Here is a 26,727-nt window from a genome sequence, read left to right as displayed (position 1 = left end):
TGAGCTCTTGGTACAAGAAACCATCCAGAAGGAGAAGACTTTCATGTGCACCAAGTTCTGGGTGAGCTACCCTAGGCAAATGCCATCACTGATCTTCCCTTCAGGAGCTGCAAATCTCTTGTGTTACTCCCTAACCAGGCATGGCAGGGTCTACTTTGCCTTGGAGTGAGCCTGCTAGGAAGTGTAGTGGATGGTGCCTAGCAGTGTGTAGCCCAGCACAGTATCTCTTGATCATCACTGGATAGCCCTTCTTGAATCTAATTTTTAAATCGAAGTTAGACTTTTTTAACATGCACTGCACATCTAGATACATAAGAAGAACTCAGATGAAGCAGCTTTAGCTCTTCTCTGATGGACTTGTACAGCTCCACAGCTAAAGCCTGGGGTTTGCATGACAGACTGCAGTTTCTGTAGGACCCAAAACCAGGTAGCAGCTCAGCTCTTAGGAGCTGCTGAAGAGCAGCTGGATGGAAAAAGATGTGTTTTTTAAACAGCACTGAGCTTATGCATTGTTAGTGACACAGTTTATATTGAGGCTGCTGGGGTCTTTGTCTGCTGGATTCAGGAAGACCCTCTTGTTGTCTTTTTTAATCTGCCTTTCATGTTTGTGCTTACCACATCTCACCTTCAACCCGGAAGTGTCAGGCACCCCCTTGTCACTACAGGTGAAAGTCCTTCACCAGGGGGAAAAGGACAGATTCCATGACATGCAGGGTCTCCTGTAGGACTTATTGAGATCTGGATGTTATCTGGACCCAGACATTGAAGAGGATATCCTGGGGACAGATGGAGGGGAACTGGTTGGTTCTTCACTCTCAATTCCTGCTCAGGGCCACCGAAGATTATCTGGGGGCTGCATGCTCTCCTCTTTGTGTCTGTATAGGTTGCACCTCCAGCTGTTGGCACAGAAGAGATTGCCACTATCAAACTGATCATCACAGGCAAAGGGATAAGTATTGAGGAGAAGAAAAAAGTCCTGATCCGTAAGGCCAGCCATGGCACTTTCATCCAAACAGACAAGCCCATCTATCAACCAGGGCAGACAGGTGAGAGCTGCAAATAGGAGCAACTGTGGGCCCTAAGCTTACTGCTGGGGAGACCATGTGAAAAATCTGTTATTGCCTAAAATTAATGGATATCTCTATCAGAAGGCCTTGAAGCAACGTGTCCTGTTGATGTGATGTTTTCAGTCTGGGTAGTGGTGACTGTGAAGTCGCAGGGGGCAGTAGGTCATTGTCCATGTGCATTGTGTATGTGAACGTCCTTGTCAGATGTTATCACAAATGTTTACAGAATGGGGACAAGAGCAGGGGAAACATACAGAGCAGGGATCTATAGGGAATGATTGAGATCTGGTAAACATATTCCCTGATTTCCTTGCCTTCAGTGAAATTTCGCATTGTGACCCTGGATGAGGAATTCAATACACTCAACAATTCGGTAAGCCATGACTGTGGGGGTTGCGGATAAGGTCACCTTCTTCCCCATGTAGATCCTACTTCCTTTCTACTCTGCTCATCTGCCAAAGATCTAACGACTCCACATTAATCCCTGGGCTGTGCTTGAAGAGTGGCCAGGGTAGAATAGTCACTCAAGTTAAAGCTGGTACCTCAGCAAGATGGCAGAGGCTTACATGTCTCTTGCTTCTCTTGGTAAGATGATCATGCAGGAACAAGCAAGTGACATACTGATTTCTTATTCAAGAGTTTCTGCAAGTGAGGTTTTCCTGGGGATGTGTTGGGGAGAGATGCTCTTAATCTGGCTCCTAGGAGTTGGAAAATGGGAAATTCTGATTAGACACTAGGAAAAAGTTGCACATTGTGACAATGATCAGATATTGAAATAGGTGGCCAGAGAAGGCATCCCTGGAGGTATTTAAAACTCAGGTGAGAAGTCTATGGGCAATCTGCTCTAAGAAACTGTGGTTTGGCAAGGATGACCTCCAGAGGTTCTTCCAAACTCTGTGATCCATTTCCTCTGTAAGCCTTCAAGACTGGCAGAGAGCTCTGCCAGAAAGTCATCAGCAAGTGCTGGATGAGCTCCAAATTAGCTTTTCCTTTCTCTTTCTCCAGACCTTACTGTAAAGCACCCACTCAGTGCTTTTTGGGTTTTTTTGTGACTTGTTTTACTTTATACTATTGTCAGTGCTCTACATTTCCAAGTCACTAGTTGCATATCCTTCAGAGCAGTCACTAGTTGCATATCCTTCAGGCTCTGCATCTGACATACCTTCTGTGTGTTGCTGGTATGTGTTTCTGACTTCTGATGGTTTTGCCCTTTTTTCCCATCCCAGATTTCCCTGTTTCTCCAGGTGAGTGATGCTGAAATCTAGTCTTAAGGTAATGTTGATGGTACCCATTTCATTGGGCTATTTGTATTTGATTCTGGAGAGATTTTACTGATCTGTGAGTGAAATAGTAGAACTTCAAGTTTTCTTAAACTGACACACAACAGCTTCTGTTTTATGCACTTGAGGTTATGCTCCCAGTGACTTCAATAGAAATTCGAGTTGTTCTAGACTTGAAAAAGTAGTGACAGGGCTAGGGAATGCAGCAAAGCTGGAGGTGGGGACATTCAGACTGCACGTAAGGAGGAAGTTGTTGAGCATGAGAGTGGTGAGAGTCTGGACTGGGTTGCCCAGGGAGGTGGTTGAGGTGCCATCCCTGGAGGTGTTTAAGACCAGGCTGGATGAGGCTGTGGGCAGCCTGCTCTAGGGTAGGGTTTGGAACTAGATGATCCATGTGGTCCCTTCCAACCCTGACTGATTTTATGATTCAATGAAGAGTATAAAACAGGTCAACTTAGAATTTTAGGAGAAGGATTAGAACTGTGAAGGATCTTACCAGTTGAAATCAATGATCTTAAAGGACTTTTCCAACCCAAACAATTCTCTGATTCTGTAGTCTTTCTTTGAGATTAGAATACAAAGATCTGTCAAAGAAGACTCAGATGCTGGGAGCAGAATATAAGCATTGATTTCTTCTAAGTTTCTTAAATAGCCCACACCAAACCTCACTCCTTAGTTTGCAGAACGTGCTCTTCTCTTAGCAGCACTGAAATCCTAAGGCTCAATTTCTAGTGATGGGTGGACCAGTGAGATGCTGAAACAACTGCTTTCTTCTTTCTTGTGAGTATAGGACCCTAAGGACAACCAGATAGAGCAGTGGCTGAATGTGGTCCCTCAAGATGGTATTGCGGATCTGTCTTTCCAGCTGAGTGATGAGCCTCTACTGGGGACATATGTCATCAGTGTAACCAGTGCAAAAGCCTACAGCACCTTCTCCGTTGAGGAATATGGTATGAACATGTGGGGGTATATATCTGAGCTAGAGAGAGGCCCTTGCCTTTTTGATCCAGGAAGATGAATGTTTATTCCATAAAAACCATCCTAGAAGCAAATGGGTAAAGTAATAGCATCTGTCATAGAAAGAGTCTGAACTGAGAGAAAACATTTTGGGATTTTGGGTCAGTGTGAGAGGACCTGGGGTCATTCAGCCTGGAGAAGAGGAGGCTCAGGGGAGACCTTATTGTTCTCTACCTGAAAGGAGGTTGTAGCCAGGTGGGGGTTGCTCTCTTCGCCCAGGCACCCAGTGACAGAACAAGAAGACAGTCTCAAACTGTGCCAGGGCAGGTTTAGGCTGGATGTTAGGAAGAAGTTCTTCACAGAAAGAGTCATTGGCATTGGAATGGGCTGCCCAGGGAGGTCGGGGAGTCCCCATCCCTGGAGGTGTTTAAGAGGAGCTGGATGAGGTACTTAGTGCCATTGTCGGGTTGATTGTACAGGGCTAGTTGATAGGTTGGACTGGGTGATCTTGGAGGTCTCTTCCAACCTGGTTGATTCTATGATTCTATGTTTCTATTACATGTAGCTGAAATGTTTAGTTAATTAGAAGGGTTAGGTGATAGGTTGGACTGGATGATCTTAGAGGTCTTCTCCAACCTGATTAATTATGTGATTCTGTGAATGTTGTGTAGGGCCACAGACCTTTGACACAGCTGATTCCTGCACTTCTCTGTTTACAGACAAAGCAACGTCACTTACAATGGGCTTTTCCACTGAGAATGAGGTTCAGTGCCATCCCACTTCTCTTTCATCCTCTAATTAACTGTGTTGGGAGTCTAGTCTTCTCTCAGTTGCTCTTCTCTGTTGGAAGTGCAGACATGGTCATGTTTGGATTTTAGTATGGGAAGGAGCAATCTACCAAGGACTACACACACAAACAAACAGTGGAAATATTCCCTTTTCCCTCTCACCACCTCCTTCTCCATTTCCAGGCTCTTATTCAATCATAGTCTATCATCATATTGATTCTCTGGAATTTCCTGGCCAGTATTTATCCTACAGTTCTCCATTTTTTTTCTTCCAGTGCTACCAAAATTTGAAGTATTCTTTGAGGCACCAAATCAGATTTATGCACTAGATAAAACCTTCCCGCTCCGGATATGTGGCAGGTGAGAATTCTGCTTGGAGGAGTGGCCAAGTTAATTTCTGGCCTGATGAGTACAAGATGGCCAGGGTTCAGGGGAAATTTGCTACCCTTCAGCTAAGAAAGACAGAATCACAGAATGTTAGGGTTTGGAAGGGATGTCTGAAGATCATCTACTCCAACCCCCATGCTAGAGCAGGATGACCCAGTGTAAATCACACAGAAATATAATCAGGTGGGTTTTGAATGCCTCCAGAGAAGGCACACAACCTGTCTGAGCAGCCTGTTCCCGTACTCTGCCACCCTCAAGGGGAAGAACTTCTCCTTCTGTTTATGTGGAACCTCCTGTGTTGTAGTTTGTGTCCTTTGCCCCTTGTCCTGTAATGGGACACCACTGAAAGGAGTCTGGTTCCATCTTCCTTACACTCTCCCTCTAGATATTAGTAAGCATTAGTGAGATCCTTCTTCAGTCACCTCTTCTTCCTTGGTAGCTGTTTGCACCCTGATGCAAGTCAGAAAGTTCCTGTAGCTATCCTTCTGGTACTTGAACACCCCCCAAGTCTCTTGACGCAAAACAGGGAAACAACCTGCTTCTTGAAAAGCAGCCATTCATGGGCCAGAACATGGCAGATGTTTGGTGTTCATCTCCCTGCAGAACAAACTTATGGGAAATGAGGGGTAGTTTATCCAGATTCTGCTATGGAGGAAGCTAGGGAGACACAAAAATGGATTGTGCCAGGCACAGCTCAAGGAAAACACTAGGGCTAACAATCTCTTGTAAAGGAGCTTTCTTAATGAAAGGCACTTTCTCAATCATCTGTTCTTCTGCTCATAAGATGATACATGCCTTCAGTATATCCTGGGTTTTTTGCAGGTGATGATGGTGCTTAGGATGAGAGGAAATACCCTCAAATGGTGCCAGTAGAGGTTTAGATTAGATATTGGAAAAAAAATTCTTTGCTCTAAGAGTGGTCAGGAATTGGAACAGGCTACCCAGAGAGGTGATGAAGTCACCATTCCTGGAGGTATTAAAAACTGTGTAGACATGGCACTTTGGGACATCGGTAACTAGTCATGGTAGTGCCGGGCTTATGGTTGGATTTTGTGGTCTTAGAAGCCTTATCTAACTTTAATGACTCTATAATAGTATGAACGTGCAGAGCTCTGTGCTGAGTCAGCACCTACAGCACTTGCTTCCCCAGAATGTTTGTTTGGCACTAATTCTATCACAGAGTCCTTGATCTCCCATCACTGCAGTGTGCTAGACTGACCTCGCTTACTGGATCAGGGCTCCTGAACCTGCTGTGTGGCTGCCACTCTTGTGCCTTATGGTTCCTGTGCAACTTGTTCTAGGTGAACCTGCTTTAGCAGGGAAATCAGAGTAGATGATATCCAGAGATCCCTTTCAACCCCTGCCATCTGTGATTCTGTGAATGAGTAGTTTCTGAGGTGATGCAAAGCACGGCCTGTGTCTTCTCACTATGTGTGTGACTGTCTCTTCCTTTCCCTCCTCTCCCAAACAGATACACCTATGGGAAAGGTGTCCAGGGGATGCTTCATGTGAGCCTTTGTCAGAAGATAGCCCCATTCCTGCCCAGTGCTTCCAAACCTAATCTCTGTCAGGAATTCCACAACCAGGTGAGATGCTTAGGAGACTGTGAGCTGTATTTAGAGACAGTTGCACTCAGCTCCAGGATAAGGCAAGGCTGCTGGAGGCTTCAATGAAACAACAGTGATGCCACGCCCTGGTTTTGACTGCTTCACCAGTGGTCTGCTGGTGCTACCTCTTACTAACTTTGCTGGTGGCTGTGACTGGTTGTGTGTCATCTGCCTTCTCCACATCCCAGATTGCTGTATCAAAAGGCAAGCTCCCTGAAGACAGGGGTTTTGTATTGCTGTTCCTTCTCCATTTAGGTATTTTTTAACATAAATCCCTTGCTTGGACCTTGATTCCTCTCTCTGTGCTTTCAGACAGATGAGACAGGCTGCTTCTTCACAAATGTGAGTCTCTCCTCCTTCAGTCGAGACTCTCGGTACTATCAGAATAGCATAGCTGCAGAGGCCATGCTGGTGGAGGATGGCGCAGGTAAGTAGAAACAACTTGAGTCACTGAGAAGAGGCACATGATGACAAGCTAATCTTTCTAAGAACACTGGAGCCTTTCAGGCTAACAAGAGCCCTGAGCTTTCTGAGCCCATCAGAGACTGCCATCTAACCTGACAGATACAGACAGAGCCACCAGATCCAAATGGCATGACGTGCTCAGTCTGTCTTCAGTCTCAAGTGGGACATGGCTTAGTGACCTCTCTAAGGGCTAGAATCAAGTGTGAGGGAGACTAAATATGCAGAGCACTGGGCAGATCCTCTCTCTGGCATGATATGTGTGCAGCTGAACATGGGCAGTAGTATTACCAGTGGGTCATGCTACAGGGAAATTGCTGAGGGGTGCTTGGCTTCCTTGCTCCCTTCTTTATGTTTCTTTCACTGCTTTAGAGATACACGTCAATGGTTCCCACAAATTACTCATCTCCAAGATTGTTGGAATGGTCTTGTTTGGTGATGTGAATTCTTACTACCATACTGGAGAAGTGTACAGAGGGAAGGTAATTTTCAGTTATAGTCCTTTGGAGGAGAAAGTATGAGAAATGCCTTCACAATGACTGTTCTCTAGTATCTTTTCCAACCTCACCTCCAGCTTGGGAGGGCTTGAGTGATTCCCAGAAATAAAACTCTTGAACTGTCAAATGTGTGAATCACACAAGACTTCTATTTAGAGTCTTAGAATCATAGTATTAATAAAGTTGGAAAAGACCTCCAAGATCATTAGGTCCAACTGTCAACCCAGCACCACCATGGCCCCTAAACCGTGTCCCCCAGTGCCATGTCTACATGATTTTTAAACACCACCAAGCATGATGACTCCACCACACCCTTGGGCAGCCTGTTCCAATGCTTGACCACTCTTTCAGTAAAAAACAACCTCCCAGTATTCAGTCTAAAGCTCCCCTGGCACAATAATTTGCCAAATAAGCCTTGAGAGTGACATCTCTGGTGGTCTGTATTGGGGTGTTAAGTCAAACATTTGGAATTTCAGCAGCTGGGAGGCCTTCTGCTGTGAAAGGTAGAGCGCATGGTCATGAGTGAAGACGGTAGTGCAAGTGCTAATAGGAGGTGGGTGACCAGTAGCAGTGTTGATAATAATGTTAGTGACTGTTGCTATCTTTGGAAATGCTGCTTTTTGACTTGTAGAAGCAGAAGATTCTGTCCACTGATTTGGCTTTTCTGCACTTCTCTTGCTTATCATGATATTCTCAGATTAAAGTCATCAACTACCAAGGCAAGGCTCTAAAACACAAAACAGTCCTTCTCGTAGTAAGATGTGGTGAGCATCAGTTTAAGCAGAGGTACATCACTGGGGACTCAGGGACAACTTCGTTTAGCCTGAACACCACTGCTTGGAACAGCACCTCAGTCTCCCTGGAGGTGAGGAAAGGTCTGACTTGTTGGCAGAGGTATGCATGCATCTCAGAGCTATTCACTGTCCCACTGTCCCCCTTATTCTTGAAAGACAGTGATTCAAACCTGAAACACCTCAATATGTTCTGGATGTCAGTTCCCTGTGAGAGATTATTCCTTGGATCCTCATTAACTGTGCACTAAGACCTGTGCTGTGATGTTACTCAGACCCAACCTGAGCTTTTTACCAAGCCACAGCTAGGATGACTTCCAACTGACTTGCTTAACTTGAAAAATTAACTGTGGGGGTTTTGTTTTGTCTCACCAGGCAAGTGTTCTGCATCAAGATTTGGATAGAGAGACTGGGCCAGTTGACTTAAATTACCAGCAAGCCTCTTATTTCATCCGTCCATTCTACAGCATCAGCAGGAGTTTTCTTTCTATTGTCCGTGTGTCTGAAACAATGCCTTGTGACAGAAAGCAGGCTGTCCAGGTGGACTTCAGCATTCACCAGGAGGACCTGGAGCATGGGCCCAAGCGTGTCATTTTCTCATACTTTGTGAGTTTCTGGGGATGTGCTAGTGAGTGATGGCTCAAGGCACGTGACCAGACTCTCCTACAGATTCAGGCCCGATGTTTGATAGGTGTGATTCAATCCTGTGGAAGTAGCTCATCCAGCCATCACTAGGCTAGATCCTGGGGCTGCAATAATAGCAAGAAAGGCATCACCTTTCTTTTGGCCTCTGTACAGGTGTAGGGCAGGTACTCTGCTTACCTCTCCTACCCAAAGTATCTTGATTCCTTGAGCTCTCTCTGCTACCTGAAAGCAAGTAAATCTGATGTCTCTCCCTCTTCCCCCATTTATTACCCAGTTGCAGGATTATTTCAATCTGCATAGTGGCCTCAAAGACTGTGCCTGGCATTCCTTTCCCTTTCTTCCCTAGGTCACAGGGAAAGGAGGGATAGTCCATGCAGGTCAGAAGACTATTTGGGTTGGGCTGCCAAGGAGTAAGTACACTCTCCTGTTTCATGTCTATCAAGCACTCAGTGGCCAGTGGCATCCCATTTTACTTGGATGTGCGGCATAAACCTCTTTGCAGTTCAGAGTTGTCTCACCGCTTTGCTGTTGTATCAGAGTAGCATGCCTTTCCAGCTTGCATGTTTTCTTTACCCTCCTGCTTGGTACCAAGAGAACAATACTCAGCATTCCACAGCTCCTATGCTCATAGAATCATATGATTGTTTCAAATGGAAAAGATCTCCAAGATCAAGTTCAACTGTCAACCCAACAACACTAAATCATGTCCTGAAATGCCATGTCTACAAGTTTTTTGAGCTCTTTAAGGATGATGACTACACCACCTCCCTGGGCAGCCTGTTCTAATGCTTGACCACTCATTCAGTAAAGAAATGTTTCCTAATATTCAATCTAATACTCCCTTGTTGTCTTCTTTTTCAAAGTCTACTTTTGCTGCTCCAGCAATGCAACATGAAACTCTAGCCTTGCCCTTTACCAAAAGTTTTCTGCTTTCATTTGCAAATGTTTCATCTCCTTGAGACAGCAAATGGAACCAGGAAGAATATTTTGGTGATCTTGAATACCAGATGCAGATATGTGCTGATTGTTTCTGTGGTCTCCAGAAGTCTCCTTGGCTGTGAAAGATTTGAGGAAAAGAACTACACAGACACATGCAGAACAGCAAAAGCTGATTGGAATCCATTTTCACTACCCAATCTGCTTTCTCTTCTTCCCTGTCTCCTCTACCTAGTGCTGAAAGGCTTGTTCTCAATTCCCCTTACTTTCACCACAATCTACGGCCCATCTCCAAGACTCATTGTTTACGTTATCTTCCCAAATGGAAAAATCATTTCCGATTCTGCTGTCTTCAGCATCTCCATGTGTTTCAGGAATAAGGTAGGATTTGTGTCTGAGGCTATGACAGAATGTGTGATAGAGTGTATGTCTGCTGCAGTCTAAGGCGACACTGAGGAATACATGTATGGCTGCTTGTGGCTGACAGCGTGTGGGATGCTGCCACATGAAGAACACTGTGCTGTGATGTTTGGAGCAAGTATGCACTGAGCGTATATTTTCCAGAAGAGATCAAATGCTTGAGCTTGTTAGTATGTGGTGTTCGGAAGACAGCTGAAAGTGGCTGATGGAAGAAGTGGATTTTACTGGCCATCTAGAAAGGGACAAGTATTTGTGGTTATTCTGACATCTATGGGAAATCTGCTTGCTTGGCACTTCAAAGATGAACTGCTAAGGACTGGCATTACCCTGGTTATCTGCCACAGTCACAGATTCAAACACGATCAGGAAGTGCTTCAGGAAAATGACACCAAGCCCACAAAGAGTGTGGAGAAAAGTTCTAGGCTGTATTAGGGCTCCAAAAAGAAGAGAAGGACAGCTGTGAGGTGTGTGGCCATGGCTGACTGGTTTGCTGTGTAAAGAACACTGTGTTCTGACACAGTAATATCTCCAGCCCTGTGAGTTGTGCACACTGACAGCTCCTCTTCTGCCATCTTTGCTATTAAAACTTCACAGTGATTTTTTAAAAAATACCTCCTGGGGGGAGGGGTCCTTGGGAGATCCCTTGGGTTTCCATCCAAGTCAAGTCCTTGGAAACTCTCATGGAGATTCCTTCCATGCTTGGGAAATGATAGGTTGGTCATCAGCAAAAATGTCACTCAGGTATTGCCTGCATTCTTTCTACCCAGGTGGAGCTAAGCTTCTCAAGGCCAGAGACTCTTCCTGGTTCAGAGGTTGTTCTCCATCTCCGAGCAGCTCCTGGGTCCACCTGTGCAATTTGGGCTGTGGATCAGAGCGTTTCTTTGAGGAAGCCAGGAAAAGAGCTCAGCAGCTCTTTGGTGAGTGAGACAGCTCTGACTGTTTCCCTTTGTTTGTACTGACATGAAGTGGGAGGGGGAGCCACAAGCTGTTGCATCTTTGCAGAGCTAATCTTGAAGCACTCCCCAAAAGGATCAAAAGTGCTCTTAGTATGGCACGGGTAAGGACTTGGGGACATGCATTAAGAAACAGGTTGAACATCACACAGTGCACTGCTGGTAAATCAGCTTCTATTGTTCTGTGTCATGTTGAGGTCTCATGGTAAGGGATCTTAGCACTATCTACAGGGACAGTGTAACCAGTAGGACCAGAGAAATGTAGCCCTGGACAATCACTTGGTAGGGCTACACTTTGAGCACTGTGTTCAGTTTTGGGGCCCTCCCTGCAAGAATGACATCAAGGCATTGGAGCGGGTCCAGTGAAGGGCAATAAAGCTGGTGAAGGGTCTGGAGAACAGGTCTTGTGTGGAGTTGCTGAGGGAACTGGGGTTGTTTAGGGGAGGGGAGACCTTTCTCTCTACAATATCTGAAGAGAGGTTGTAGCAAGGTGGGAGTTGGTCTCTTCTTCCCAGTAACAAGTGATAGGACAAGAGAAAATGGCCTCAAGTTGCACCAGGGGAAGTTTAGGTTGGATATTAGAAGAAACTTCTTCACTGGAAGGGTCATGAAACATTGAAACAGGCTTCCCAAGGAGGTGGTTGAATCCCCACCCCTGGAGATGTTTAGAAGAGGCAGAGGAGTGGTGTCGAGGGACATGATTTAGCATCAGCCTTGGCAATTAGATAGTAGTTGGACTCTGTGACCTCAAAGGTCTTTTCCAAAACAAATCTGTGATTCTATAATTCTATGTTCAGTTTTGTGGGTTGTTCTGGCTCTACCAGAAGAGAGCCAGAGAAGAGTGCCAGCAAGTCTGGGCTTTATTGCATGTGTTGGTACATAGTAGCTGGAAGCCTTGAATGTCTGACAGGAAGGGAATGCTAGGTTTTATTTGTACTGATTTTTTTTCTTGCTTTCTCAGATCTATGGGCTGTTCCCATCTGTTTCTAGCTCCAGGTATCCTCCCCAAGTTTCTGAAGATGATAATTCATGCAGGTTCTCAAATGTTAATGAGCCAGATGTGTTTACAACATTTAAGGTAAAAAGGGTTGATTTGATGGGTTAGGGTAAGTCATGAACTGGGGGATGTGTGGACACCTGACTTCACCAATATCTTAGGGATGCTGTTCCAGACAGAACAGGGAACGCATCCACTTTAGACCCTTGTAACTCACTTGTTACTTGATTAAAAGACTTGAAATCTTAACCAAGAAGAAATTGTTCTGTGGCCATTATGCTTTGGTTATGTGATTCAGGATGTCAGGGATTATTGGTTACTTTAGTTAGATTTCCCATTGTTTATTTAATCTCAATAGCATGAGCAATTCCACTTTGCAGGCTGGGAAGGAATAGTATTGAAATGGCAATGTTGGTCAAAAATATCTGGCTGATTTAAGCCAGATGAATTCTCTTGGAAAATGAAGTGAGAGAATACTTTGCCAAGACAGAGGACTGCATAAAGGGATAAGAAAGTAGAAAGGAGAGCGGAGAGGACAGGCTTGTGGTACATCAGTTCATTCTTTCTTCTATAGGAAATGGGTTTGAAAGTTATGTCCAACACCAATATCAGGAAACCCAGAGTGTGTCTAGCCACTTCATCAACCACTATGCTGCAGGAAGGAAGAATTTTGGCTTTCAGGCCCATGTTGATGTTTGCCCAGTCCCACACAGCACATGACAGTAAGCATTTGCCAACTGTTTCTTCTTATATGGGATGCTTAGTCAAGTAAACGCAGTTCTGGTGTGAGCTAAGGGGCAGTACTTGCTGTAAGTGCAAACAGAAAGAGCATTCCAGGGCCCTAAATGTCTTGTGCTAGTGTCAGACTGCTTGGGGTTCACAACTTCTGGCTCTGAAATGTTAGCAAGCTATCTGGTTTCCAGGTCTTATCTCTGAGGTGATGGCAGTCACCCCCACAAATGCAAGTAAGGGCAAAAGCACCTTTTGTCATTTGAACTGAGGCCAGACATTTTAACATTTGGGTAGCACTTCACATTCCAGTGCCATGCTTCCCAGGATCTGGCTGGATGACCTGCAGCCTGAGCTGGACTGAAGCTCATCTGCACTGAGGGTCCTGTGGTGACTGGGTCTTTGTTATTTCCAGGAGAGCATCTGACAACATCTGTCTCTCAGCCCACTATGTTTTCACCTGTTTCTTCAGCTGAAGAGAGAGTACACAAGGATTTTCCCAAAACCTGGATATGGGATTTGTTTTCAGTGGGGTGAGTGAAGTGAACAGTGGGGGAATCTAGTGTGAGTAACTTAGTGTGACCTAGAGTGGCAGCAGATATGACTAAGGCTGTAAATTGCTGAGGGACATGTCATAGGGCTCACTCAAACTGTCATGCTGTGATGGTTCAGGTGTTCCCCCCCACCACTTTTGGAAATCACCCAAACTACACACTTTTGGAAATCACCCAGACTAGACTCAGCCGGCTCTGGAAATATGAATGAAGCTTATATTTACAGCTGGCACAATATACAAGCAGATATTTACAGTATATACAGTTACAGACAGAAATATACAAGGTAAAAAGGTAATACAGAAACACAACTCCCCTCCCAGAAACCTGAGTCCCCAGGAGGGGCTCTCAACCACCCCTTCACCTTCCCCCTATCCCTCTCAACCTTACCCCAGCCCCAAGGAAGAATAGAGGTTTGGCCAGGGGGTTAGGAAGCAAAGTGGATTAGTCCAAAATGGAGGGTGAGGTTAGAGAGTAAGATGCAGCTCAACCAGTTCCTCAGCAGCAGCCCAAGAGTGATTATCTATGTTTTTATTTCTGGTTCCTATACATCTCAGCAAGCTTATGAGAAAAGTAGACATCACCATTGTTTTCCTTTCACAGCCTATAATCTAATTCTTCTCACCAAAACATTCTAGCTAGCTTCAAACTAGCACACATGCCATTTTGCATTGGAGATGAGGTCTGTATGAAATTAATTTTCCTCTGCTAGATGATCATATAGAAATATTGTCCATCCATGGAAGGTGAGTGACATGGGACTGTAGGAAAGTAGGTTTAGTGAAGCAAAACAATTTGGTTTACTCCTACACTCTGCCAAGTGGGACACCATTTCTCAAACTGTGATCACAGGATGCATCCTGGGATGAGAAGAAGCCAATCTCCACAGATGTCCTTTGCAGGACTAGGAGTTGTGTTCTGGGAGAAAAACTCAGTTGAGTACACAGGGTATGCTGAGAGAGCTTTTGGAGGTTTTTAATCTCTGGTGCCTGGAGATGAGTCTGCTTAGGCCAGAAGCCACCACATCTGCCCTCTCCTTCCAGCTACTTCCATCTCTTCACCCCGTAGCAGTAGATATCTCCTATGTTATTTGTCCACAAGCCTGTTCAAGCAACCAAAGGTTTCTTAGAACACAGGTTTCATTTGCACTTGGGAAAAGACTTCTTTACCTGATCAGGCTGGAATAGGCTGCCCAGATAGATTGTGGAGTCTCCATCTCTGATGGCATTCCAAGCCCACTTGCATGATTTACTCAAGATGATCCTGCTCTAGCAGCAGCATTGGACTAGATGATCTCTAAAGGTCTCTCCAAGCCCTGCCAGTCTGTGATTCTGTTGTATATTTTTACCTTCCCTTATGTGCCCGGCAAAAGTGAATGTCTTGTTACTGGAGCCAGATAATATAGCTAGCTTTAGATAGAACAGTCTTTCTGTCTTTGGCAGTGGTAGCCACAGAACAGTCTACTGCTCTCTGAAATTGTGATGCAGGCACAAAGCAAATCTCTGCTGTCTTCATGTTGCACTTGAAGCTGTCAGTGTCTCACAGGAAGCTGGATGGCTGCATCTGTCTCTTTTGCTGGCTTCTACTGATGTAGAGTCCTATTGCTCTTATACTGTGTGGCTCTCCATCCCTAGGATGAGAAGAGTAAACCTGCTGATATCTGTAAACTGTTTTCAGATGTGCGAAGGGACTCTGAGAAAAGCATTGAGTGGCATTGATGGCATCTTGCAATCATGTCATGTACTGTCAAAAACTTCCTGCAGTAGGGGTCCCTACTTCTACAAGGATGTACTGGCAACCCTACGAGGGCTATAAGTTCATCAGAGATTAAGGGCTAGGAGGAGGGTAGGGAATGGGGTGCAATGAAGAGAAGAGCACAGACCAAGTCATTTGGTGCTGTGTACAGCGAGACTGAGTTAAATGCTTCTGTTGCTATCTACTTCTCCTCAGTCCCAATGGGAACAAGAATGTCACTATCACTGTGCCTGACACCATCACAGAATGGAAAGCAGGGATGTTCTGCACAGGACATAATGGCTTTGGACTTGCACCACATTCCAGCCTGCTTGTTTTCAAGCCCTTTCTTGTAGACCTCTCTCTTCCATCTTCTGTGATTCAGGGTGAGACCTTCATGTTGAAGGCCACAGTCGTCAACTACCTGCAGCGATGCATGAAGGTAGGCAAACTCTTACAGATTTTGAAAGAAAAGGAGGGTTTGGGTAGATAGGAGGTAGATGAAATCTATGGCCTGTGATGTTTATCTGGTTACCACTTGCCATCCTTCCTGCCCCTTCAGATCAAAGTAACCTTGGAGGAGTCTGCACACTTGCAGTTGAAGCCATGCAAAGGCTGTGTCTACAGCAGCTGCTTATGCGTGGGTGAAGCTAAGACCTTTCAGTGGAGTGTCACAGCTGAGCAACTGGGTGAGAAGAACAGAGAGTCAGTGGAGTAGTATTTGGGAAGAGACCGGATCAAAGTGGGGGGTGTTTCATAAGAGCTGACATGGAGTGAGGAGTCATTTGCCCTGTTAGCAAGAGAGTACTTTTTTTGCATTCATCCTATGGTCACGATTATCAGCAAGTAAACCATACAGGGCTCTGATCTAGTTGTTGGTTGTCGTTATGTGGCTTTCAAGAGCTTCCTCAAGAGATGTTTTATGTACCTAAACGTGTTTAATTTTCAGGGCTCATGAATATTACCCTCAGCACAGAGGCTGTGGCCACTGAGGAACTCTGTGGTGAAGAGATGCCGTTTGTCCCTAGGCGAGGACAGAAAGACACAATCATCAAACTCCTTCCAGTCCAGGTCAGACAAGCTCTTACGCTACCTAGACCAAAAGTAGGCTTTGTGCAATTCACACAGGTTACCCTTTGCAATTCAGGCTGTGTAATTGGGACCTTGGGGCCCAAGATGGACCCAGCTGTAAGGGCTGATGGCTGCAGGAAGTAGAGGTGTGTCCTCCATACCATAGAAAACTTTAAACATGTACACCCTTCTACATCCTTGCTCTTGAGCTCTCTGCTGAAACTTACAGCATCAATTTCACAAAGTTAAGATATTCTGAAAATGCTGTTTTCTTATTTGAAATGAAACTTACAGAGTCATGGAATGCTTCAGATTGGAAAATGATTGACTATCGTTTATATTTTTATGTGGCAATGATGTTACTCTATCTGATTCTCCAGCCTGAGCCCAGATTTTGTCCATAGCTATTTGTAATTCACTTGTAATCCTGTTTCTCTTTTGTGTGCTCACCGTGATGCTACTTCCGTGTGTTCCAACAGCCAGAGGGTGTCTTGGTAGAAAAGGCTCACAGCTCCATCTTGTGTCCCAAAAAAGGTAGAGAGATTGTTCTCTCATCCCTGTCCTTCTTGTGTAACCACCTTCTGGGTCTTTCTACTTACTGAAGTATTTTCTCTGTCAACATGATCATGCTGCAGAGGCTCAGTCTAATTGTAGTGGCAGCTAGAACTCCTCCTTGCTAAGTATGTGGGGAGGCCAAATGTTTTTTGCATTAACATCCTTGACACTAATCATAGAATCATAGAATCATTTTGTTGGAAAAAGACTTCAAATTCATAGAATCTATACGTTATCTAACTCTACCAAGTCTGGTGCTGAATCATGTCCCTGAGCACCACATCTCTACTTCTTTGAAACACCTCTAGGAACACAGGATTCAAACACCTCCCTGGGGAGACTATTCTGGTGTTTGAGAAGCCTTTCAGGGAAGAAATTTCTTCTAATACTCAACCTAAACCTCCTTTGCTGCAACTCGATGCTCTTCTTGTTTTGTGACACCATTAGGCCTTTTTCACCTCTGGTAATAAAAGCAGACTGCTGAACATGGCAAGGCAGAAGGACATGACTAAGGATTGATATTCCTGTCTTGAATTTTGTGGTGTATGATGACCCATTAGTGGGTTTTGAGAGCATGATGTCTGTTGAGAAGACATGCCTGCAGTCAAAATCCAAATTGAGATGGAGCAACTTTGACCAGCGGAGGTTTCCAGATGCAGATCTTCTCAAGTTCTTTAGGAAGAAGGCTATTAGGATAGTGCAGTCACCACGAGGTAGATGGATGAGGTTGAGGATGGAATGGGACAGGATAAGGCAATTTGCAATCTCTGTGACAAGAAAATGGGATGTCATCAGTTTCTGGGGATTTTGAAGACTGTTAATCAGAATCTCTTTCTTTTTGTCCTACACATGCACCCCTTATTCCACTCATGTCAGGGAATCCAGCACAGGAGTTTGTGTCCCTGGTGTTGCCTCCAAATGTGGTTGAAGGTTCAGTCAGAGCCACCATCTCAGTCACTGGTAAGGAATTCATCTATAATAGTACCTGTCCAAATCCCATATTTCTGAGGAAAGCCCAAACCCAAACCCATCTCCCTTTCTGAGGTTTCTGAGATTGTTCTGCCTTGTTCTTCTCACGTATATAGCAGTGTTTCTTGATTCCAAATAAGGTAAAACACTTAGCAAGGGAGTGTTCTGTTTATGGCCATTCCCTGACAGGATGGAGATATGTGCTGTCTGGAGCGCATAGTGGAACTGATAAGCTGACAAGACAGAGGTGACCTCACACTTCTGTATTGAAGCTATCTTGCCTGGTGCACTGCTGGGAAAGGGTCACAGGTAGGAGTAGGTGAATCCACAAGCATCCTGCCCAGGAGGTGGTCAGGATGCTTGTGCTCTGTTACAGGTGACCTCATGGGGACGGCACTGCAGAACTTGGACCATCTGGTGCAGATGCCCCATGGCTGTGGAGAGCAGAACATGGTGCTGTTTGCCCCCATTGTCTATGTGCTGCAGTACCTGGAGAAGACGAGGCAGCTGACCCCTGAGATCAGGGAGAGAGCAACAGGATTCCTGCGCAATGGCAAGTACAGCAGGACCCACCGTTGCTCCTCTGCATTCCACTGTGTCTGACTCACTAATAATCATAGGCACTTAATCAACCAGCCCATTCCCTTCACAGTGATTTCATTACAAATACCATTCTGCACACTAATGTCCTATCCTGCTTCCCAGGATACCAGATACAGCTGCAGTATCAGCACCCTGATGGTTCCTACAGTGAATTTGGTACCAAGGATGATTATGGTAACACTTGGTAAGCTCTGAGCTCTCTCCTTGCTGTCTGCTTGCTTTCTGACAGCCTGGAGGTGGGCAGCTTTCTGCTTCCATCATTGAATCCTTTCTGTCCTATTGGACCCAAAGTGTTCCAGATGCTTCACAGGCTAGGTTACCCCATGGGTATGCAGCTGTCTTTGGACCAGCAAATTAGGAATATCACAAGAGTAGGTGAGGAGTGACCCAGCAGTTTTGAGATCCCACATTTTGTTGTTTGGGTATTTTTTTGTTTGTTTGTTCGTTTTCCCCTCAGCGTCTGCTTAGAATCCTTCTTTCCACTCACTCTTACTTCTCTTTCACTCCATCTCTTTCAGCTTCTCTCCTCTCTCTTCTCATGCCTTTTTTTTCTTTTCTCTCCCCGAGGCTGACTGCATTTGTACTTAAATGCTTTGTCCAAGCCACACCATACATCTTCATTGACAACAGGACCATTCAAACTGCTCTCACCTGGCTAGAGTTCCACCAGCTTCCCAGTGGTTGCTTCAGAAACATGGGCCAGCTTTTCCACACAGCCATGAAGGTAAGAGGCAGAGCATGTTGAAAGGCAATTCAAAGCAGTTCTTGTCATTTGTACTGGTAATTGTTTGGTTCACCATCCATTGTTGTTCTGCTTTCTTGCATGGGAGCAGGTCAGGGATAGTGGGGCCTTTCCTAAAAAGCCTCAGGTCTTTGTATATTACCTTCTCCAGCTTTTTGGATATTTATGCTTTTTGTAGGGAGGTGTGGATGGGGAAGTCCCCTTGGCTGCCTACATCACTGCTGCATACTTGGAGGCAGGAGAGACACCAGAGGTAAGTATTGAGGTTCTTTTCCATGCTCTCGCCCCAAAATTGAATCTGAAAAACTTAGTGGTGTCACTAAGAAAGGCAAGAAAGCATCTTGGAGAGGCCCATGAGCATGTGGGAGGAAGAACTTAGCACTTCTCAGGAAAAAGCCTTAACTGTCCCTTGAGGAGGAGATAGCTAGCAGGGGAAAAGGTGAAGTTAGACTACCAAAACCCATTGGATATCATGTCTAGATGCCATTCCCATTTACCAAGCCTTGGCTGCTCATTCTTGCTCTACCCTCATCATCTTCCCATCCTCTTGCTACCCACTCACAGCTGAGAGCTAATGGTGAGTTGTAGCTTGTGAGTTGGTGGGTGTAGCTGCTCCCACAGTCAAGTAAATAGATATAATGACATTTGAAATATGTTTTAGCTTCACAAAAACATGGAAGTCTGCAAAAGGAGTGCTGGAAGGCAAGTGGAATTGCACATCTAAATAATAACAGTGAGTGGGAACTCTTAGAAGTGGTAAGGATCATAGCTCATTACTAAACTCTGGCAAGTGAAAAAATATAATAATCAACTTGGTGGAGAAATGCAGTTGTTGTAATCTTTGAGAAGCAAATTTTTGTGGGCATAAGAAAAGTAAGTGAAAGAGCAGTGCTTTTCATGGCAACAACAACAAAAAAAAACAGAGATAGATGAAAATTAACCTTTCTAGAAAGACATGTTCTACAGGTCACCTCTTTTCACTATAAGGAAAATGAAATGTTGGAACAGGTTCCCTGGAGAGGTTTAGTTTTCTCTGTCACTGGGAATTTTCAAGATGTAGCTGAATAAAACCCCTGAGCAACCTGTTCTTATCTCATAGCTAACCCCACTTTGAGCAGGAGGTTGGGTTAGAGACCTTTCAAGGTTTCTCTCAGACTGAATTAGTCTGTAATTTGGTAGTTGTACAACCTGTCTGAGTTTTGGCTGATTTTTGTGGAGGAGACTTTTCATGAAACTGAATGAGAAATACTTGACACATACTGTGCTCTGTGACAGGATGAAACACAACTACAAGTACCTTATCCTGGTAGAAAATTAAGAAAGGGTTTGTTGTAGGCCTTAACCAATTTTGGTCATCTGGGAAGGAAGGCAAAGAGTTACTGAGAGCAGACTGTGATCCAAAGGCATAATTCAGATCCTGAATTGTGGGCCTCAAAACAGTATGCATGATGACCTAGTTGAAGCCACAGAGGAGATTAAAAAATCCAAACTACTACAAGGTAGGAGACTTCATGGAATTCCTCATGCTCCAGAGAACTTGGCAGCAATATTGTTAGCTCAGAAGGTTGTCCATGGAGTGAGAAATGCTTTGTTGGATCAGCAGATTTGTCGATACCAAAGTAACCAGACAGTTATTCAATTGGACATACATACATAAACCAAGCTGGTGGAGATCATTGCCAGACCACACTCCATCATCTTTGGTAAGTCATGGTGGGCAGGAGAGGTGCCTGGGGATTGGAGGAAGGCAAACATCACTCCAATCTTCAAAAAGGGTAAGAAGGAGGACTCAGGTAACTATAGACCTCTCCGCCTCACCTCTATCCTCAGAAGGATAGTAGATGATGAACTTCTATGAGGACGTTACCAGGTGGATAAATGATGGAAGAGCAGATGTGCTTTACCTTGATTTCAGTAAAGCATTTGACACCGTCTCCCACAGCATTCTCATATTTAAACTCAGGAGGTGTGGTCTGGGTCATGGAATAGTGAGGTGGATTGGGAACTGGTTAAAAGAAAGAAGTTAGAGAGTTGTGGTCAATGAGATGGAGTCTAGCCGGAGGCCTGTAACTAGTGGAATTCCCCAGGGGTCAGTACTGGGACCAGTATTATTCACTGTATTTGTTAATGATCTGGATGAGGGCATGGAGCGTGCTGTCAACAAGTTTGCAGATGACACTAAGCTGGGTGGAGAGGCTGCCACACGAGAGAGTTGTGCTGCCATTCAGAGAGACTCAGACAGGCTGGAGAGTTGAGCAGGGAGAAATTTACTGAAGTTCAGTAGGGGCAAGTGTAGAGTTGTGCACCTGGGAAAGAACAAGCCCAGGTATCAGTATAGGTTGGGGACTGACCTGTTGGAGAGCAGTGAAGGGGAGAAGGACTTGGGAGTCCTGATGGATGGAAGGATGGTAATAAGCCAGCAGTGTGGCCAGGAGGGCCAATGCCACTGTGAGGTGTATTAGAAGGGCTGTGGTTAGTAGGTTGAGGAAATCCTCCTTCCCCCCTTCTCTGCCCTGGTGAGGCCTCATCTGGAGTATTGTGTCCAGTTCTGGGCCCCTCAGCTCGAGAAGGACAGGTTGCTGCTTGAGAGAGTCCAGCACAGAGCCACAAAAATGATTAAGGAAGTTGAACATCTTTCTCATGAAGAGAGCCTGAGGGAGCTGGGGCTTGTTAGCTTGGAGAGGGGACGACTAAAGTGCGGCCTCATTCATGTTTATAAATGTGTAACGGGTGAGTGCCAGAAGGCTGGAGCCAGGCTCTTCTTGGTGATGCCCAGTGACAGGTCTAGGGGTGATGGGTGGAAGTTGAGGCACTGGAGGTTCCATGTGAACCTGAGGAGGAATTCTTTCCCTGTGAGGGTGACAGAGCACTGGAACAGGCTGCCCAGGGAGGAATCTCCATCTCTGGAGATATTCAAGAACCATCTGGATGTATTCCAGTGTGACCTGCTCTGAATGATCCTGCTCTGGCAAGGGGGCTGGACCAGATGAACTTTTGACGTCACTTCCAGCCCCTGACATTCTATGATTCTAGATAAAATTGTCATGGTTGTGGAAGACACTGCAAAGTAATGATGAAGAGGTTAGAACTAGTTCCTCCAAGGGCCAGTGCACTCAGGATCTTCAGAACAGATCCTACTTTGCCTAGCAGGCATACCTGAAAGTCTTATAGAATCATTCAGTTTGGAAAAGACCTCTAAGATCATCAAGTCTAGCCATCAACCCTGCACCACCATGCCTACTAAACCATATGCCAAAGAGCTATGTCTACACATCTTTTGAACATCTCCATGGATGGTGACTCTGTCCCTTCCCTGGACAGCCAGAGGATAACTTATAAAAGTGATAAGGGGTTAAAATGTGGGGGAAAGGTTGGAGATGCACTGTCCTGAGTGAACCAGCAGTTTGCATGACAAAAAAAAATATCTAGGCAGAGATGTCTACCCACACTGTGTTGGAAATTGATCTCTTGGAACAAAGCCAGCTGTTCATGTTGACTGGAGAAACAAATGGCTATGGTTTAGTGGGTGTGGTGGTGTTGGGTTGACTGTTGGACTTGATCTTGAATTTGTGGTTGCATCTCAGTGTTTGCCTGCCTTGTGTGTTTGTCTGTTGCCAACTTCCATATAACTTTTCTCTGTAGAGTACAGTGGTACGCAAGGCTCTGGGCTGCATCGTTCCTTCCCTTCCCAAAGCTGCCAGCACTTATACGCAGGCCCTGCTGGCCTACACCTTTGCTCTGGCCAAGGACTCTCAACACACTCAAGAGCTACTTGAGATGCTGGATCAAAAGGCAATAAGAGCAGGTACAGGAATCATAACGCCCAGTGAGCATCAGAGAAGGGTCAAGTAACTTTTCTGTGCCTTTGGTTATATAAAACCTGGAACCTGTGGCCCTACTCTCTAAATCCTTGACCTTTAGCTTTTAGACAATCAGTCTATGAACTCAAGCTATGTGCTAGAAATACTAGGGTATGGGGACTAACCTCCTTCAATGCTCTTCTCCTTTTTCTGGTACCTGAGGGAAGGTTGGGCTCTGAGGGAAGTGGGCTTTTTTCTGCAGGACTGAAAACTACCAGAGAGGGATGCAAGCTGGCAACCTGCCCTACTTCTTGTTAGTCCCTGATACCCATAGGTAGCTAGTTAGTGTCAAGTAGCTAGTGGACCTAGCAAAAAAGACAGTGGAGAAGTTGGATATTTATGAGGTGATGTGTATGCATATTTCTGACATCTCAGTTTTTGCATATCACCTCAGTGTGGAGTATGGAGTGTTGGGCATTGCAAAGACCATAGGATTGCAGTTCACCCAGTGACATGAGCCAAGAGGTATTTATTCAGTAATTTTTGCAGACACAAGTCATTGTGCCTCCCAACCTCAGGATTTCTTTCCTGATGTCTCTCAATGTAACCTACTGCTTTCCTTTCCCAGATGGGCAAATCCACTGGAGTCATACCTCGCCCAAGCCCAGACTCAGCACCAGCCCTTGGGCACAGCCACTGTCTGTGGATGTGGAGTTGACAGCCTACGTCCTTCTAGCCCTGCTCTCCAAGCCAAATATCACAGAGTCTGATCTCAGCATGGCCTCTGGCATTGTGGCCTGGCTCACCAGGCAGCAGAATGCCTATGGAGGGTTTGCATCCACACAGGTAACACAGGTGGCCAGGGAAGAGGATATTACTTGAGAAAGAACCTTTGCACAATATATGTACAGTATGTGCAAGTGTGAACACTTGGAGCAGAGGACCCCTTGTATGAGGAAGTCCTCAGGATGGTGAGTTCAAGCATCTTTGAGTCTCATAGCTGAAGATATGATTGTTTCTTCGTTTTCAGGACACAGTAGTTGCCTTGCAGGCCTTGGCTAAGTATGCAGCACTGACATACAGAACGAAAGGGATTGCAGAAGTGAGGGTGAGGTCCCAAAGAGGCTTTGGAAAGCATTTCCAAGTCTCCTACCAGAACCGGCTGCTGGTGCAGGAAGCAGCACTGACAGAAGTCCCGGGCAAGATCTCAGTGCAGGCCAATGGCAGCTGCTGTGTCTTTACCCGGGTAGGTTTCCACAGACCCTTCTGTGACAACCCTCTGCTCACCTTATAAAACCCAAAACTTTCCATTGCAGCTATCACTGTGCTTTAATCCCAGTCTGTTGTCAATGCAATAAACTACTATGCTGAAGGGAACTTGGAGGTAGAATGTGTCCAAATGTGAGGACAATGATGCTTCCTTGGCCTTCAGAATACTGGAAGGATGGAAATGATATATCATGGTCGCACTGCTGTGTGCCTGACTTGCACAGACTCAAGGGGAAGGGTGAGGTGAAGGAGCCCCAGCTGGAAGGATCATGGAAGGTTTCCAACCTGAATGTCCTTTATTGTGGGATGAATGTTCTCACTGTGTCTGGCTTATCCTGTTGCTGTGTGGAGTCTATATCTTGAGGGTTGGTCAGTGACAAAGAAATGCAGTAGATGGTATTGAAATGATTGTCTGTGTCTTCTTCTGTCTTTTTGTCTCTCCCTGCAGATGGTGCTGAGGTACAACACGCCCTCACCGCAGGTCTCCACGTCCTTTGCCTTGAGAGTGGAAACCGAGCCAGTCAATTGCACAGGGGATGATAGACACTCTGTTACTATCTACATCAATGTCAGGTGACTATCTAAAGACCTTGTTCCACTTGGGAACAAAGCATGGCTGTATAGCTGAAGGGTGCTTCTTAGCTGCAATGGAGACACCAGATGGTTTCAGCAGGAGGTCCAGAGGGAATATGGAGAACATGACTTTGGTTCTTGTTAGGAAGAGCAGTGCAAGTAGTCATCTCAGATTTGGGATGCCCAGAGAAGTGAGAAGTGCAGCTGTCATCTGCTCTCTGGTAGAAGAAGCAGTGACTTCTTTGGGACTGGTCCTGGTTGGGATGCCTGGTTTAGGGCCCTGCATACAAGGCATGGTGGTGGAGAGAAGGGGGAGCTAGGAGAGTCTTTCTTTTTTATCTTCTCCCCCAGATACACTGGGAAGAGATCTATTTTCAACATGGTGATCCTGGAGGTGTCCCTGCTGTCTGGATTTGTCTTGGCTCCAGGATCCAGGATGTCTGTAAGAAGCCCAGAATGAGGGTGGTGATATGATGTCAGTGATACCATTTATGCCCAAGGAGATGGGGAGGTTGCATAGAAAAGTGGTTGCCTGTCTCTCTCTTGAGCAATCTCACCATCCCTTCCCATTCTGCCATCTTAAATATGGACAAATACTGTCTCTTTCTGTGATCCTTTTGGCCCAATTCACTCAGCATATCCTTGACATCTAAATAGTCTAGGTTCTTGTCCTTAAGTTTTGCAGGAGCTGAGTGGCCCTGCATGGAGATCAGCCTGAAAGATTAAGAGCCCAAAAGTAGTTTTGAAGTGAGCAGGTGAGAATCTGCCCAGTCAAGCTTAAGGGATACACTGGGGATGCTCAGAGAAGTGCAATCATCATCTATCCACTGTGAGAGGGAGAGTAACTGCCTTGGCACTGATTCTGTCTGGGCCGCCTGTCTCAGGGTCCTTGTTTGGATGTCTCGTCCTTGCTTTTCAAAATACTCAACTAAATTATTTCCTCTTTTCTCCTGTCCTAGCTGCAACATTGGCAGTCTGTGAGAAAAGCTGAGAAAACACAAGGAGTTATTGCCATCTACTTGGACAAGGTATGTGTCTGCTGTTGGAGAAGCTACATGAGTGGACCAGAGTTGTGTAGAACCAAGGACTAGGTTAGCAGAGCAGGATATTCAAGTTTCATCTTAGAAATTCTGCCTTTGACTCCAAAGAGTTATTACTGCCTCTCAATAGGATCAAATTTAGGTGAGGGATAAAAATAACAGATCAGAAGCAGACTGTCATTTGGTCTTCTTCTCCAGCTGAGCCACAAGTCTGAGACATATGTCCTGCAACTGGAGCAGAAGGTTGGTGTGACCAACCTGAAGCCAGGCCATGTCAGGGTCTATGACTACTATCATCCAGGTGAGTGTAGAACCATGGGGTGCCAGGACTTTCTGGGTGTTTACACTTGGCTCTGTGCAAAAATAACTTAAATCTCTCCTGTCCTTTTGCAGAGGAGCAGGCCCTGGCTGATTATAAAGTCTTCTGCATCTGAGGTAGGTGTAAATCTCTTCCTCCACACCCATGCAGACCTAGTAGCCTTCTGCAACTCAGCCAGTTCTTGCTGTCTTGGAAAAGCCCTGTGTATCTTTGATTCAGTATGTTCCCTTCATCTAGGACTGTATCTGGAACTCCTAAGGCCTCCAGAGACTTCAGTCTGCCCTCTGCTTTCTGGACTTTGCAATGTAGTCTTTCCTGGATTGCCCTGTAGGCAAGACATGACGTGGTTAATATATGCCCATGCTCTAACAGACCAGGCGTGCATTTTCTGGGACTGTGCAGGTACAGTGCACAGGTCTGCCTGCCAGATAAGTGACAACTATCATAGCTGGTTTGCACTGCTCCGGGAGAACTTTCTAGCAGAATTCATGATCTTAGTTTCAATTTACTGTGTTTGAGTATGGAGAGTCACTCTTTCTGTGGAGAGGCTGAGGTGAAACAAGGGTGCTAGATCAAACCAGAGAAACAGTTTCCTGTAGAGCCCTTCCTGAGAGCCTGGGCTCTCTAGCTGTTAGCATCCCAGAGTTAATAACGTGGATCATGTTATTTGCTCACTCCCTCTTCTGCTTTCATTTCTCCTTTCACTATTGCCCACTTCTTCAGCCCACAGGGATCCCACCAGTGTGAGACATCCTAGGACAGCAGGACTGCTGAATTACTGCTTCTGGTGTGATGTTGTATGTGTCACCAGGAAAGTCACATCTCAGTGACTTGGAATATTGATGGAACAGTTGGATTTCAGGACTAATTGAAGCCAAATCCATATCACATCCTGATGGCCATTTTGTTGTGAATTCCTTTGGGCATTTGATTAATTCTGATTGTCTTAATCCCACAATTTTCTCATTTATGTAAAAGAATG

The 26,727-nt window shown here is 45.4% G+C and overlaps 1 protein-coding gene across 1 annotated transcript; it reads left to right on the top strand.

Annotated features, from left to right (window-relative positions):
- Positions 1-26,727, top strand: LOC135175367 (alpha-2-macroglobulin-like protein 1). Its single transcript, XM_064143399.1, has 35 exons — positions 1-61; positions 884-1,046; positions 1,388-1,440; positions 2,294-2,311; positions 3,138-3,297; positions 4,368-4,452; positions 5,951-6,065; positions 6,399-6,513; positions 6,921-7,030; positions 7,743-7,910; positions 8,212-8,442; positions 8,828-8,891; positions 9,653-9,798; positions 10,605-10,754; positions 11,752-11,868; positions 12,362-12,509; positions 12,932-13,049; positions 15,021-15,246; positions 15,367-15,493; positions 15,754-15,875; positions 16,355-16,409; positions 17,307-17,390; positions 17,776-17,952; positions 18,105-18,186; positions 18,570-18,726; positions 18,923-18,997; positions 22,387-22,549; positions 23,173-23,390; positions 23,575-23,790; positions 24,262-24,386; positions 24,738-24,828; positions 25,346-25,414; positions 25,625-25,727; positions 25,820-25,861; positions 26,469-26,727. Exons 1-34 carry the CDS (start codon positions 44-46, stop codon positions 25,858-25,860), a joined length of 4,110 nt encoding a protein of 1,369 aa, XP_063999469.1. The 5' UTR covers positions 1-43; the 3' UTR covers position 25,861; positions 26,469-26,727.

This window comes from Pogoniulus pusillus, chromosome 5, assembly GCF_015220805.1.
Source record: "Pogoniulus pusillus isolate bPogPus1 chromosome 5, bPogPus1.pri, whole genome shotgun sequence".
Classification (NCBI taxonomy): domain Eukaryota; kingdom Metazoa; phylum Chordata; class Aves; order Piciformes; family Lybiidae; genus Pogoniulus; species Pogoniulus pusillus.
The sequence above is the reverse complement of the archived record's forward strand: the minus strand, read 5'-3'. Positions and strand labels throughout refer to the sequence as shown.

Excerpts from the sequence above, each read along its gene's own strand:
- LOC135175367 (XM_064143399.1), top strand. Across the intron at positions 23,791-24,261 it reads GCTGCTGTGTCTTTACCCGG|ATGGTGCTGAGGTACAACAC; the intron begins GTAGGTTTCCAC and ends CTCTCCCTGCAG. Across the intron at positions 24,387-24,737 it reads ACTATCTACATCAATGTCAG|ATACACTGGGAAGAGATCTA; the intron begins GTGACTATCTAA and ends CTTCTCCCCCAG.